The 14,623-nt window shown below is 41.3% G+C and overlaps 1 protein-coding gene across 1 annotated transcript; it reads right to left on the minus strand.

The window, feature by feature from the left end:
* map2k1 (mitogen-activated protein kinase kinase 1) lies at nucleotides 1–14,169 on the minus strand. Its single transcript, XM_080438485.1, has 11 exons — nucleotides 13,897–14,169; nucleotides 6,760–6,970; nucleotides 4,570–4,716; nucleotides 4,105–4,182; nucleotides 3,661–3,712; nucleotides 2,912–3,036; nucleotides 1,744–1,951; nucleotides 1,491–1,555; nucleotides 1,081–1,139; nucleotides 869–914; nucleotides 1–790 (listed from the first exon to the last, which is right to left on the minus strand). The coding sequence occupies exons 1-11, from the start codon at nucleotides 13,977–13,979 to the stop codon at nucleotides 677–679; spliced, it is 1,188 nt and encodes a 395-aa protein (XP_080294611.1). The 5' UTR covers nucleotides 13,980–14,169; the 3' UTR covers nucleotides 1–676.
* Nucleotides 14,170–14,623: the final 454 nt, after the last annotated feature.

Here is a 14,623-nt window from a genome sequence, read left to right on the forward strand (position 1 = left end):
GACAGGCTTGTGGTGCAGCCTATACAATGGGTCCAATACTCTGTTGAATTCACTTAGCAAAGTAGCTAAATCATACTGAATCCAAGTGATTGTACAGCTTGTAAAGTCTGGGACTTTTTAATGAATAAAACATGTTAATAACTAGCATATCGTTACTGTCAGGCTGTAATGTGAGAGCTGGCGAGAACTTCTGGGGACTCGGATTACTCAGGCAGAAACCGTGTCCATATTTCTTCTTGATCGTACAAGAGTGAAGCGAAGTAGTGAAAATGGCCGATCTACAAGATCAACTTGTCACAAACTTGTACTTCTGTGAATATCTTTTCATCTAAAAGATATTGCCATTCCCTGAAAAGTAACAGTTTTGGACCAAGAGGTTTCCACCTGACAATATCTGCAGTTGTTGAAGGTGGTCTCTTGCTTGGAGAAATTTGACTTGTATCTGGTAGGACACTGGTTGATTAAAATTATTTGAAGCAGATGGTGCATCTTTATTGTAGTTAGGACATCATTGCAATTACATCTGTCGGAAGAGACAAAAACTTTAAATATCCAGCTGAGTACTTGCGATACATTATCCCATAATGGATCCAGTCTATAGGAGGAACTTGATTTCTGGGAGGCAGTTGACGGGCTGCTGAATGGTTGGGTTATGCATAGAGCACATGGACAGTTTTCACATGCCTCCACTGTGGGTTGGGGTTACAGGTTGATTGAGTCCAATGGTACTACACAACCAGCCAGCAAAATCAACTTCCTCTGCCTCAGATTGCTTGATGAATGGGTGGACCTAAAACGAAATACGGTTTAAGTCATTTTATATACAAGTAGAACTATTAAATAACTGACCAACTAAGGCTTTACCCACCGTCAGATGTTTCAAGTCTGCCCGTTCTGCTGGATTCTTTATCAAACTGTAAAAAGAGATTCAATTAAGCTGTTTCAAAGTGCGGTCTTTGTTGACACCACTAGATGGCATGTGAATTGGTTCTGACTAGGAGAGGCATTTGATTTAACATTACAATTGTTGAGTGCTATTGCATGTTACTATAGATATTTTGAACATCTCTGATTGCATACCATTTATTCACAAAGTCTTGGAACTCTGAGCCAAATATCCCTGGTAGCTTTGGTGGGGGCTGAAAAATAGAGGCTCCAATCAGCAAGAACTAGAGCATGATGACGTCATGCTGACAAGCAACACACAGCTATGGCTAAATCCATTTACAGTTCAGCTCACAATCATGATTTAAAGGGATACTTCACTCTCGGGCCGGGGACACATTTAAAAAAAATATTAAAAATAAATGAAAAAAGTTATGGAAAATTCATGGCCCCCTCACGACACGCAGTGTCCTACTAATGTGTGAGGGGGCCATGAATTTTCCATAACTTATTTCATTTATTTTTAATATTTTTTTTAAATGTGTCCCCGGCCCGAGAGTGAAGTATCCCTTTAACGTGTAAATAAAGCAGGGACATCTACACACCTCATTGACTATGTAGTCGAGCAGCTCAAAAATAGCCATTGGAGGTCTGCTGTCTGCTGCATACGCTGGTGGAGAACATCACACTACAGACGTCAGTCTCAAAGTCATTTTAGTTTTTTGTGATAGTGATTCAATAAAGATGATTGAAATGACTGATTTCAGTCAATGGACAAGTCTCTTCACCAATTCATAGAGCTTGCAATTTCTATGTTCAATAAACAAGATGTACTGTATTTGGAGCTTGTAGACTTACAGCTGCCCGGTCGCCCGGGGGTACGTGGCTTTGGAGAGGATTCACTGGAGGCTGCTTCCCCCTCCACTGGGAAGCCAAATATCTGTTCCAGCTCCTTGTCATCAGGCGGTGGGATGGGGAACCGCCCAATGGCCATCTCCACCAGGGATAGACCCATGCTCCAGATGTCTGACTGTACAGAGTAATGTGTACCCTGTAGACGCTCTGGCTGTGTAACACAGGAAGAAAGCTTATGTTTAATTACCATTTCAACATGTTGGGGTAACGTTGTTTTCAAGAGACATGGATGACAATGTCTGCATCTTGACAAATATAAGAAAGTGGCAGAGAAACGACATGCACTAGCAAATGTGCATTTGGGGAAATAAATTAAAGATGCAAAAAGAAACGTCAGAGTCACATGACATGATAAATAAAATAGTGCTCCAATATCTGCCTGCTGTGACGTTATAACAATGTTTTGGGTAATGTGTTTCCATTTGCTCAGTGATGTGAGGCATTAGCGGTGCCAGAAATTACATTTTGGCTGGGCAAGCCAAGTTTCAAGGAGGCAGCACAGCATGACCCCTTGAGACATTAGTCTTAATAATAACAATAACAGTCCAAGAGCATTCAACACATGTCATTGGTAGTATAATTAAATAATAAGAAATAATGGACACAGGGGATAGGGGGAAACGTCTTCTTGTGTCTCTTTGTTTTTCCTAGAATCTGTCTTGAGAGACAGTGACTCATTTAGTTTGTGTAGCCTATAGGTTAATGTACTGATTCTGATGAAGGTGTTGTTGAGGAGATTAATTGCTGCCCACTTGCTCATCTATTGTTATATAATGTTCCATTAATCACAGGTGCAGCGCTCTTAAACAGAGATGTGCATGTAGTTTGTGCCGCTCTCACAGTATGGACACGTTTGGAAGAGCTCAAAATGGGCGAACAACTGCCTCCCACTCCCGACACCACTGATGTGAGGTCTGGACAGGGTGTCACTGTTGCATAAGGGCTGGGCTAGCCAGCCTCTGCATGTTTGAGTGCAGCAGGAGAAGGTGCACTCTGTGTGTGTGTGTGTGTGTGTGTGTGTGTGTGTGTGTGTGTGTGTGTGTGTGTGTGTGTGTGTGTGTGTGTGTGTGTGTGTGTGTGTGTGTGTGTGTGTGTGTGTGTGTGTACTCACAGACATATAAGACCGAGTGCCCACAAAAGAGTTGGCCATGGAGTCTATTAGCTGTCCGCTCACCCCAAAGTCACACAGCTGGATTTCACCACGGGAGCTTACTAGGATGTTTGAGGGTTTGACATCTGAAAAGAACATACATCACAGTATTTTGGAGATCCACATGGGCAGCGTGCAACAGCCTTCGCCATAGAAACAAGATTCTAACACATGAATGGCGGTGTGAGTCAGTCATATCTTAATCTCATTAATTAATCTCATATTTGAGTCAAATGTGAAAAGGGGAATTAAGGTGAATATGAATCAGGTTGTAGTTCCTGAGGTTTAATTAAAGTCTGAAATTTGTAATTCACAGCAACTTCAAAGCAACTTTTTTCTTTATTTTAACATTCATGTTACTGATTTGGGTATCCTAGCTGAAGTTTATTATAGAAGGGAAAACTAAAGTTTGTCTCTCACATTTACAGTTGTTATCTAAGTGTTATGCATTTCTAAAGGCTGACAAAGTTTTATAGAGAACCTACAGAGAAACAAAGCCCAAATCATTATTCCAGTAGTTCCCAACACGGGTCCTCAGGCACTCCTAATACTGTTGGTTTTTCGTCATGCCAGGATGTCAACTGCCCATATGGAATTAACAACTAGATAACAGCATAAAACTAGCAGTACCAATGGTCCTGAACTACCAGAGGGCACCACTGCATTATGTAGTCATACTGTATCTTTCAGTACTTGAAATCACTACTAACCTCTGTGCATAATCTTATGTTTCTCTCTCAGGTATGATAACCCTTTAATGACCTAGAAAGATAAATATTACATGTCAGTGCCCACATAGTGAAATGCCTTAGTGTGTCCACCAAGGCGTTTTTCCTGAGCCCAGTGTATGTTTTGAATTGTATTCAATGGAAGCGTCGCGTGTATATGCCATGCTGGAAATGGCAACAGCGTGAAAAGGCGCTGAGCGTCTATTACGTCTGGTGTTTTTAGAGAGTTTAATTCGTTTGGATGAGCATTTTAGAAGAACGTCTTGCATTCTCAGCTGGGGAAAAAATACTTTGGTGGACACATGGCCTAACACTGCATACAACATATGTGCACCATATACGAGTTCAAAATAGACGAGAAACACTGAAAAATGTATTTCTCATCATGTGGGTACTTCTGGTGGGCGAGGTATCTGCGTTACCCACCGCAATGCTGACTTTGCCAAGTATCTGCTCTGGGATCTTGCCTGCTTTCTTTAGTGACTGATCCAGAGAACCACCATCCTACAGTAACAAAGAGAGAACATGAAGCAGGCTCTTTCAACTTCAAACTTTCAAATACCACTACATACCACATTTGCTTATTATTTGCTACTCCATTGTCAGCAATTGTAATGCCATGATTGCTAATTTCATCACTGCACTTCATTTGGATGTACACATAGTGTACTTCTTTGCATCGAACAGTGGACATAACGATTATCAGGTTGACACTCTATCTGGTCAACAAGCTAATAGGCACCCCATATTTTTAGCTTTGACCTCAAACATACTTTTTTGCTCTTACGTTATGGTCTACATTATCACAAGCACCTGCTTGTAAGCATTTCATTGCACTGTATGTAAGAACTACGTATTATAAATAAAATTGTTAATGAGTCACAGTCATACCATGTGTTCCATACAGATACTGATTTCTCCATCACTGTAGAAGGCCCCGTAGAAGCCCACAATGTAGGGGGAGTTACATTCATGGAGCACTTGCAGTTCTCTGATAATCTGGTTCCTAATTGCTGGTTTTATCTCCAGGTGGATCAACTACAACAGAGAAAACACAAGGCTATTACCCAGACACACATACAGTACAACCCCACACCGATTCATTGAAGGAAGGACTACTAGGACACACTGACACAACACCTCAGTAGGCACTAGGCAGTTATTAATCACTTTGTTCTTTGTGTCAGACAGTGAATATATGCTGTAGTTCCAGTAACCCAATTTTCACCCTATTCACAAACATACTCGAGAGGAAAACTAGGTAGATAAATCATCTAAACAGTGCTTCTAAAAACAGAATTGATCTCTGTGCAATACAATAAAAACAATGCTTGTGCTATTGTAGAAAGACGCTCAGGGCAGACTTACAGTCCCAGCATCAGACTTATAAGTGATGCTGGGACACAGTTATGACACACAGACACACACATATATCTACTTAGACTTTAGAGTATAGGATTGTTCCAAAGCTCTGAATGGCTCTCTGTCCTGACAGCAGAATCCAGTCAACGGGCTTCAAACAAGTTTCTCTAAAAAATTATTATTTCACAATTTATTTACAGTACGTATATATTGTATATTGTAAATGGACAGGTTAAAGTTAATTGGAAAGATACAGTAGATGATTTTGTGCTTGTTGTAAGGCAGGGGTCAGCAAGTACATTTGGCCTTGGGCCAATTTCTTTCTAAGTCATTAGATGATGGGCCAGAACACAATCAAAGGCATACCGTCTTATAAAATAATCAATATATTAATTGCTTCATTGCTATAAGTTACTAAAATAAGATGTGTGTGTTTTAACTGCATACTGATAGAACTGGGAGTATAATCAAATGTCACAGGTGCAGGAAGTATTACCTGGGATAATAATTTTGTTATTTTGTTATTGAGGATGTTTAGTTAATTAAAAAATTAATTAAAAAAAACCTGGCCTACTCTGTGTGGAGTTTGCATGTTCTCCCCGTGTCTCCTAGGGTAGTTAATACCCTCACAAAAACATGTAGTAATCCTGGTCACTATACCGCCTCCCCCATGACAGCCGGGGCGCCTGATGGAGGGGAAGGGAACTGGTTGGAATAACGTGTTCCTTCCACGCGCTACGTCCAACAAGGGAAACTCCCCCCTGTCAGGTGACAAGAAGGTCAGTTGGCTCTCATGCCTGAAGGAAGCATGAGCTCGGCCCTGGCCTCCCTACTGTGGGGGTCTGGTGTAATGCTGGTGTAGGGCTGGTGTAGCGCCCAGGATCACTTAGGAAATTGGCACCGGGTGAAAAAAATGGGTTACAAAAATCGCGGGATAAAAAATTTAGAAGAAAAAAAAACCTGGAGATAGACAGACATACTAGCATTTGAACAGAGATAAACAAGCTCTTTCATTGAATAGGAGCTCAAGGTCTGTTCTTAGAAATGGAGAGAAACTTTATTAAACACACGCCTGTGTGAAGCACTCCCAACATGGATAAAAAACATTCTTAAGGTGGGGGTAGCTTCTCTATTTAGTAGAGTGCTTCTCAAACTTTTTCATTAAAAGGATCTCCAATTTGGGAAGCAAATTTAGGTCACAGGCCCCCATAACTCTGTAGATCACAAAGGCTGTGCAGGTAGATCACATAACATGCCCCTAAAAAATACCAATTAAAATATAAAAAAATATTTATAAACAAAAATCACAAAACGTCTCCTCTTTTTGGCATCTGCCACTTGAATTAGGTGACTTGATTGATTGACATCAAGAAGGGCCTGTGTCAGCTCCCTTCAAGACTTCTATAGCAGGCAAACCCCCAATGCAATGCTTTGTTTTCAAGTGCCGCAAATGTCAGTAGCATTACAAAGTTATAAAAAATGTGCATGGAAAAAAATAACCCGAAAACCTATCACATCCATACAGACAAACACAGTGTGTTTGTCTTCGTAACGCCAGCGCTGATATTCCAAAGCCCCATCAGGTACATTTTTAAAGTATTTTCAGCAATGGGATAATACGTTTTTTTGTGGGTAGATCTTGTTGAGCTGTTCATTTTAAAAGTAGTTTTCAAGTCAAAAAAGTGTGGGCATGATATGTTGCGGAGCTCTGTATCTCACCTTCCTGGCCATGATGAGACCAGATGGTCTGTGGGAGACCTTGAAGACCACACCTCCATTACCTGCTCCCAGCTCACAGATCTTCTCGAAGTCATCGTCCTTCAGCTCGCCCACTTTCTGCTTCTGTGTCAGGAAGGCTTCCAGGCGTTTCCTCTGCTGCTCGTCCAACTCCAGCTCCTCTAACTTCTTCTGCAGAGCCTCCAAGTTTGTGCTGGCGGACAGATGTAGAGGGAGGATGAGTAATGGACAATGCTAGATATAAACTGTATGTGTGTGTATGTGCGTCTGTGTGTGTGCCAGTGTGCGTCTGTGTGTGTGCGCCAGTGTGCGTGCGCGCGTGTGTGTGTGTGTGTGTGTGTGTGTGTGTGTGTGTGTGTGTGTGTGTGTGTGTGTGTGTGTGTGTGTGTGTGTGTGTGTGTGTGTGTGTGTGTGTGTGTGTGTGTGTGTGTGTGTGTGTGTGTGTGCGCGTGTGAGAGAGTGTGTGTGTGTGTGTGTGTGTGTGTGTGTGTGTGTGTGTGTGTGTGTGTGTGTGTGTGTGTGTGCCGGGGGGGGGGGGGGGGGGGTATGAGTGGGGGTCCCTCAAAAAGAAAAAAAAATGTTGGTTATTTTTGGTATTTGGGTGAATTTACAACTCTACAGAATTTCATATTTCCTTGCAGGAGAGATTAAAGAACCAAAAGTATGTCGGTTCTGTTTATTACATATCACTACAAAAACAGGGAGCACACAACTTGATTAATGACCCCCCTTCTCCTGGGTCTCTGGCTCTGCTGATGTCCATAAGAACAAGTTATTTCTCTCAAATCTAACCCTTCACTGTTGAGGGTTGACCTGTTGTGTGAGCTATACAAATGTAGCTATAAGGAAATGAGGTACTTTAATACAATGATATGATCCCCCCTACCTGCATCCACACAAAATATGTAATTCATAAAGTTGACTCATGCTATAACATAAAACACTCAAGCAAATGTACAACTTGCTGAATGAGTCCTACTATATGTCCATGCATATGCCCTCAGGAATACTGTTTGTATACCCACCAACGGGCAGATGGCTAGAGGTAGACAACAGGATCTGGGGGTGGGGGGCGGAAGTGCAGTGTTCCTTTCCAGATCCCAGTGTGAGGAAGCTGGGAGTTCATCCTCCTGGATCTGATCCCTCACCAGTCACCACTAGTGCTGTTCAATTCAATTCAATTCAATTCAATTCAATTCAATTCAATTCAATTCAATTCAATTCAATTCAATTTAATTTAATTTAATTTAATTTAATTTAATTTAATTTAATTTAATTTAATTTAATTTAATTTAATTTAATTTAATTTAATTCAATTCAATTCAATTCAATTCAATTCAATTCAATTCAATTCAATTCAATTCAATTCAATTCAATTCAATTCAATTCAATTCAATTCAATTCAATTCAAGTTGTCATCACCATGACAAAGCTGTTCTCATGGTGATGCATTTCCTTTAGAAGTCGCTCTCGGAATTATCTCATCTGACCTGTTGCTCTCCTGCCTTTCTCTCTCCTCCCATAGCTCCCAGAGCATGTTACTAACAACGCAATCCCAATCTCAGGTCCTCCTAGTTGAACAGATAGAGCCCCAGAGACAATCAGCAAGCAATCAAGTCTTAACTGTTAACAGTTAGACTATTCTCCAGCAGACTGATCTCATAAAGACCCTCAAAAAAGTCTTGAAAAGGGTAATAAGTAATGATTAATTACATTTTAAAAATCACACCCAGTGTGAAGTGGGCGGTGTCTTGCTAGCTAATCACAATACTGAATGGAGTCAACCAATCATGTACAAAAAATAAATACATTTATTGAAACACTCTTTATGATGGAAGAAACCATAACTTTAAAAAAACCAATTTATGTTTTTTTTAAAGTTATGGTTTCTTATATAGGGCTATGCACATGTGTCATGTGACACTGGCCAATCACAGTCCTGAATAGACTGTGATTGGCCAATCACGGTGCAGGGTTAGGCGGGGTACATTTTTGGCCAATCACAGCGCAGGATTTGTTGTACAAATATCCAAACCTCACTTATAGGGTGGGGGTCCCTCAATGAGTGGGGGTCCCTCAAAAAGAAAAAAAACTTTTGGTTACTTTTGGTATTTGGGTGAATTTACAACTCTACAGAATTTCATATTTCCTTGCAGGAGAGATTAAAGAACCAAAAGTATGTCGGTTCTGTTTATTACATATCACTACAAAAACAGGGAGCACACAACTTGATTAATGACCCCCCTTCTCCTGGGTCTCTGGCTCTGCTGATGTCCATAAGAACAAGTTATTTCTCTCAAATCTAACCCTTCACTGTTGAGGGTTGAGGGGACCCAAGGTGAGTGAGCATCTGGTTTACTGGTCAGCGCAAGTGACTCTAACGTCACTTGCACTGACTATTATATATATATATATGTAAAATATTGGAATTATGCTAATAGACAAAATAACATCAGGACGAAGACAAAACTTGTGGTCGAAACGTTGTGTTTGTGTTGTGCACAGTAAATGTGGTGGAGCAGCCACCTGTTGTGTGAGCTATACAAATGTAGTTATAAGGAAATGAGGTACTTTAATACAATGATATGATCCCCCCTACCTGCATCCACACAAAATAAGTAATTCATAAAGTTGACTCATGCTATAACATAAAACACTCAAGCAAATGTACAACTTGCTGAATGAGTCCTACTATATGTCCATGCCCTCAGGAATACTGTATGCATACCCACCAACGGGCAGATGGCTAGAGGTAGACAACAGGATCTGGGGGTGGGGGGCGGAAGTGCAGTGTTCCTTTCCAGATCCCAGTGTGAGGAAGCTGGGAGTTCATCCTCCTGGATCTGATGCCTCACCAGTCACCACCAGTGGCGTAACGGAGGGGTAGCAAGCGATGCGGTGCGGGGGGGCCACCAGCAGGGGGGGCCCCGCCTGCGCTGATACAAATATTTTTACAGCACTTTGACTTTACGCGCGCGTACGTGGGCCTCACGTGAAACTCCCGCGGGGAGGCCCCGTGATTCTGCGTTACGCCACTGGTCACCACTAGTGCTGTTCAATTCAATTCAATTCAATTCAATTCAATTCAATTCAATTCAATTCAATTCAATTCAATTCAATTCAATTCAATTCAATTCAATTCAATTCAATTCAATTCAATTCAATTCAATTCAATTCAATTCAATTCAATTCAATTCAATTCAATTCGTCATCACCATGACAAAGCTGTTCTCATGGTGATGCATTTCCTTTAGAAGTCGCTCTCGGAATTATCTCATCTGACCTGTTGCTCTCCTGCCTTTCTCTCTCCTCCCATAGCTCCCAGAGCATGTTACTAACAACGCAATCCCAATCTCAGGTCCTCCTAGTTGAACAGATAGAGTCTTAACTGTTAACAGTTAGACTATTCTCCAGCAGACTGATCTCATAAAGACCCTCAAAAAAGTCTTGAAAAGGGTAATAAGTAATGATAAATTACATTTTAAAAAGCCTAGACTGACATCACATTTGTGGGGAGATGATTAATGTCAATCTTCTTGCTGCGAATGGACTTCGCAGAACAATCATGCATGTTCATAAGGATTCTTCATATAAAAAACATCAAACATAAATCATTTCTCATCTTCCGAGAGGCCTACAGAGAGGCAAATCCAATTTTCACCCAGTTAAGTGCTGCTGTTCTGTATTTGCATCATAACATGTTCTGCTCATTAGATGATAATAGCATTGCTCTGCTTAGTGGTAATTATGATTTTTTTTATCTCTTTGCAGCTTAACACAACTCAGTGGGGAGCCGCTGTAGAGCAGGAGAGGATGCATTTCTCTTCCACATTCGGCAAGGAGAGGGTTAAGTGTTGTTATTTTCTACAGCGAGCCTGCATATCCATGGAGACGAGGTGCTGAGTTTGAGGGGGGTGGAGTGGGAGGAGTGGGTGGTGTAGGCGTTTAGAGGACCAGAGCTAGAGGCAGACGAGGCAAGAGATAGCTGCCTGGCACTCACATTCTCCACAGAGAATACAATAGCTGCTGCCCCCCCCCCCCCCCCCGGCCCCCACTCCTACAAGTGCACGAGAAAGTGAGCACGACTCAGGCCCTTCGTGTTCCATCAATGCCCAAGGACATCCAGCAGATCTCAACACAACATATTCATCATCTTTTCCCACAGTCTTGTCGCAGCCTTGTCTAAAAAGCTCCAGATTGGAAATCATAAGTATGTTTGTGGTTGTGTTTGTGAGCCATCCACACTCCTGACGATAAAGCCTTATTGGGCTTTTGGTGATAGTATAGGCCTACAAAGTGCATTGTAAACAAAATACAAACAGTCGTAGGACAGGCGTCAGGTATAGATAAGCATTTTGCTTCTTGCCTGTGCCTTTTCAGCCATTATTAAATTCATAGACTGTTGACTTTGCTGATATTGTTTATACTTTGTATATTTTGTATATTTGTATATTTGTATATTTGTATATTTGTATATTTGTATATTTGTATATTTGTATATTTGTATATTTGTATATTACATTGTATATTGATACGGCTTATACTCATTGTATTTTGTGTTATTACTGAATACAAATACTACTGCTACATTCCTTTGTGTACTGGTAAGATCCTAGCTACTACAGATAATATGGCTGCAGTAGTGGTTAATCATTGGTTAGTGATTTGCTTACCCCTCCCTGGGATATGTGCTTGTGGTCCAACAAACAGAGAGCTGGGACTAAAATCAGTCAAAGAGAAACATTATTCTTCATATCCCCACTACTAATGATACAGATTATAATACAATGAATACAAGACATTCACGATGCAAATCTGTCAAGTTATTGGCTAAGTGCAAATCAGCAAATTCAGGGATGGCTGGCTATACGTAATATTATTGTAAGTGGAGCATTGTGATGAATGTGTTGCAGTCCATACTTATGTGGCTCAGAGCAGTAAGAGTCCCTGAGTGTGAGGACACAGCCCAGAGGAGTGGTCCCCCAGTCCAAGTAACCTGCTTCAGATGATGCCTGGGATTGCCTGCTGAGACAGCTGCTTCCTGATGTCAACATGCCTGTGTGCACGGGAGTGTGTGTGTGTGTGTGTGTGTGTGTGTGTGTGTGTGTGTGTGTGTGTGTGTGTGTGTGTGTGTGTGTGTGTGTGTGTGTGTGTGTGTGTGTGTGTGTGTGTGTGTGTGTGTGTGTGTGTGTGTGTGTGTATTTGCTGCATGTCAGTATCTCTGCATTAAATAAATAAAAAATAAACACAAAAAACACCTCTTTTTGAGTAGCCTCTCAGATGGTTGAATTTCTTAGGTAGACTGGAAAAGATAACTAGTTCTTACTGTAGGTCTCTGGATATCCTGTCAGCAATATGTCAGACTGTCCGTCCGGTTACCACAATATAACAGTATTACTAAGCTGAAGAGGGGAATTAAGACCAAGCCACACGTACACACACACACACAAGTTGTGACTTCCACTTTTATTCCTGCCGTTAAAGCCTGATTTATACTTTGTTGTATGATGTGTTGTGAGCGTGTAGATATGCTATTTTCAGCGAGCGACACCGCCATACGACAGAGTATAAATTAAGCAAGAGGGATTCCCGAAAGCTCCCTGTGTCAACTTCCAGAGCACTGAATCAGAGAGTTCCTGTTGTAACATTCCGCTGCTCAGCCGGCCACAGCCTGCCCGGCAGCACAGAAGGAATGCATTCTGCTCCAGCCATACATTATACTGTGTGGTATAACTCCAGAGCAAAGGCAAAGCGCAAATCATCTACCAGATGTATGTAGCATGCTTTCCTTTGCTGAACTTCCTAGAGGAAGCCATGTACAGCACAGCACAACAATATGTTATTTTTTGTAGGAAAAGTGATTTTGACAGGTATATCTAATGTTATTGGAATAGGACAGGAGAAAGAAAACATTCTGTTATTCACATTTGTATAGTTTCTCGTTATAAGCGTTCTAGCTTGGGAGTGTTGGGCTCACTGTGTTAGACTGAACTGAGAACTAGAGCGCAGTGTCACAACAATTCAACATCCTCATTACTGTGATTCAGAGGATTGTGAAGGCAGCACACACAAGTTAAACACAGAATATTATTCTAAAGTCTGTATGTATACCAAGGTCACTTAGCACAGTTGGCTGGTAGAGTGAGCTGAATCCAATCAGACTGTTTTGCAGCTGCACCCATTATACTTTGAGTGCAGTTGTGATACATTGTGACTGAAATAGTCACTTGCTGTTTGTTATAGGCAGCTAAAGTTCAGCAATATAATGGATGGTTGTCAGCACTTAATTGTTCAACAATAAATGTTATAATAAAACATATATATATATATTTTTTTTTTGATTGATTGATTGATGTACTTTTATTTAGTAAGACATGAGAATCACAGTACATGGAAGTACAAAATTCACAATACAAGGTCTACTAAACTGGAAGACTCAGTTAAGCATGCAGCTTGTTTAAGATGAGAATAATAAGGTGAACCAGTCCAAGGTTGTTGGTATAGCAATTGATTTCTTTTTTTGGATTGAATGCAGGCAGTACAGGTCAGCCACTCACACCTGGGTGACCCCCACGCACACACACGCACGCAGTGCACGCACACACAGACACCCACGCGAGCAGGTGTAAATACATGTTAGCATCTTGTTTTAAAGATGTCACAGATAGTGTCGTATTGACTCTTTATAGATCAGCATAGTATACCACTTGAATATTAGCTACCCTTCATTAACGTAAGGCAGTAGTTCTCAACCTGTGGATCGGGTCCCCCATGGGGGTCCCCACATGAAACATTACTGCATCAAAAGTAATCAACAAACTAAACTATAAAAATGGTCAAACATTGGCCAAATAATATAAAAAAGAGGCAACAATTGTGAAAATAGTAGATCTTAGATAGTAGTAGATAGTAGAATTGTGAATAATAGAGAGAAATTGTAGATCGGCTAATATCTATCTGTGGAACTCCTACAATTCCAAGTGCTTGTCAGGGTGGGGGGTCCCCAGTTCAAATAGGATTATTTTGGGGGGTCACGGCCAGAAAAGGTTGAGAACCAAGTGCACTAACGTAAGGCAGTATTGAGTATATGCCTATCCATTGAAAATGAATAATACTCACTCCGTGGCCCCGGTGCCGTTTATAGTATTCCCATCGGGAATCGGGTTAAGTTGGATCGGTTCTGGTTTCCTCCTCTTCTGCATGTTCACACAATCTGAGGTGGAAATGAAATGCAGAGACCGAGAGTCAGTCTGACAAATAAACCCACTCCGGGAGGCTAGATCTGGGATGAATGCAGCACAATTTACTAAGAAAATGACTAGAGATCTAAGCGGTGTTGTTATATGATATGAGTATCGCCTATCAGACGGCAGTGATATTCCTCTTAATGGGTGGATGATGATGTGAATGATCCTCAGATGGTACGTCATGAAAATGTACATTCGTCTTCCGGACAGCATGGTTTAGGGAAAGCGCGACCTCTGCTGGAAATCAATAGGATCAGCATGTTGTGGTAGTTCTCAAACTTTTTCGTGCCATGGACCCCCAAATTGATATGTATTTGGCCGCGGACCCCCTTCTCAAAAATATTTTGTGCCAGGCAGGGACCTCCAGAATAGCAGATCTACAAACTCATAGTGGGCACGAAGTGACGCACTGTGAGCTTGTATATGCTATTTTTGATTGAATTGCCAAAGTATAAAACATGGTTAAAGTGGTTAATACACTAACACATTTTGCTGGTACCCCCCCAAGGACCCATGGGGTCCCCGGACCCCACTTTGAGAACCAATGCTGTACAAGAAAAATCTACTTCACAGGAAAGTTGTTGAAGATGATGATGAAT

The sequence above is a fragment of the Gymnoscopelus braueri genome (genome assembly GCF_963280865.1).
Source record: "Gymnoscopelus braueri genome assembly, chromosome: 9".
Lineage (NCBI taxonomy): Eukaryota > Metazoa > Chordata > Actinopteri > Myctophiformes > Myctophidae > Gymnoscopelus > Gymnoscopelus braueri.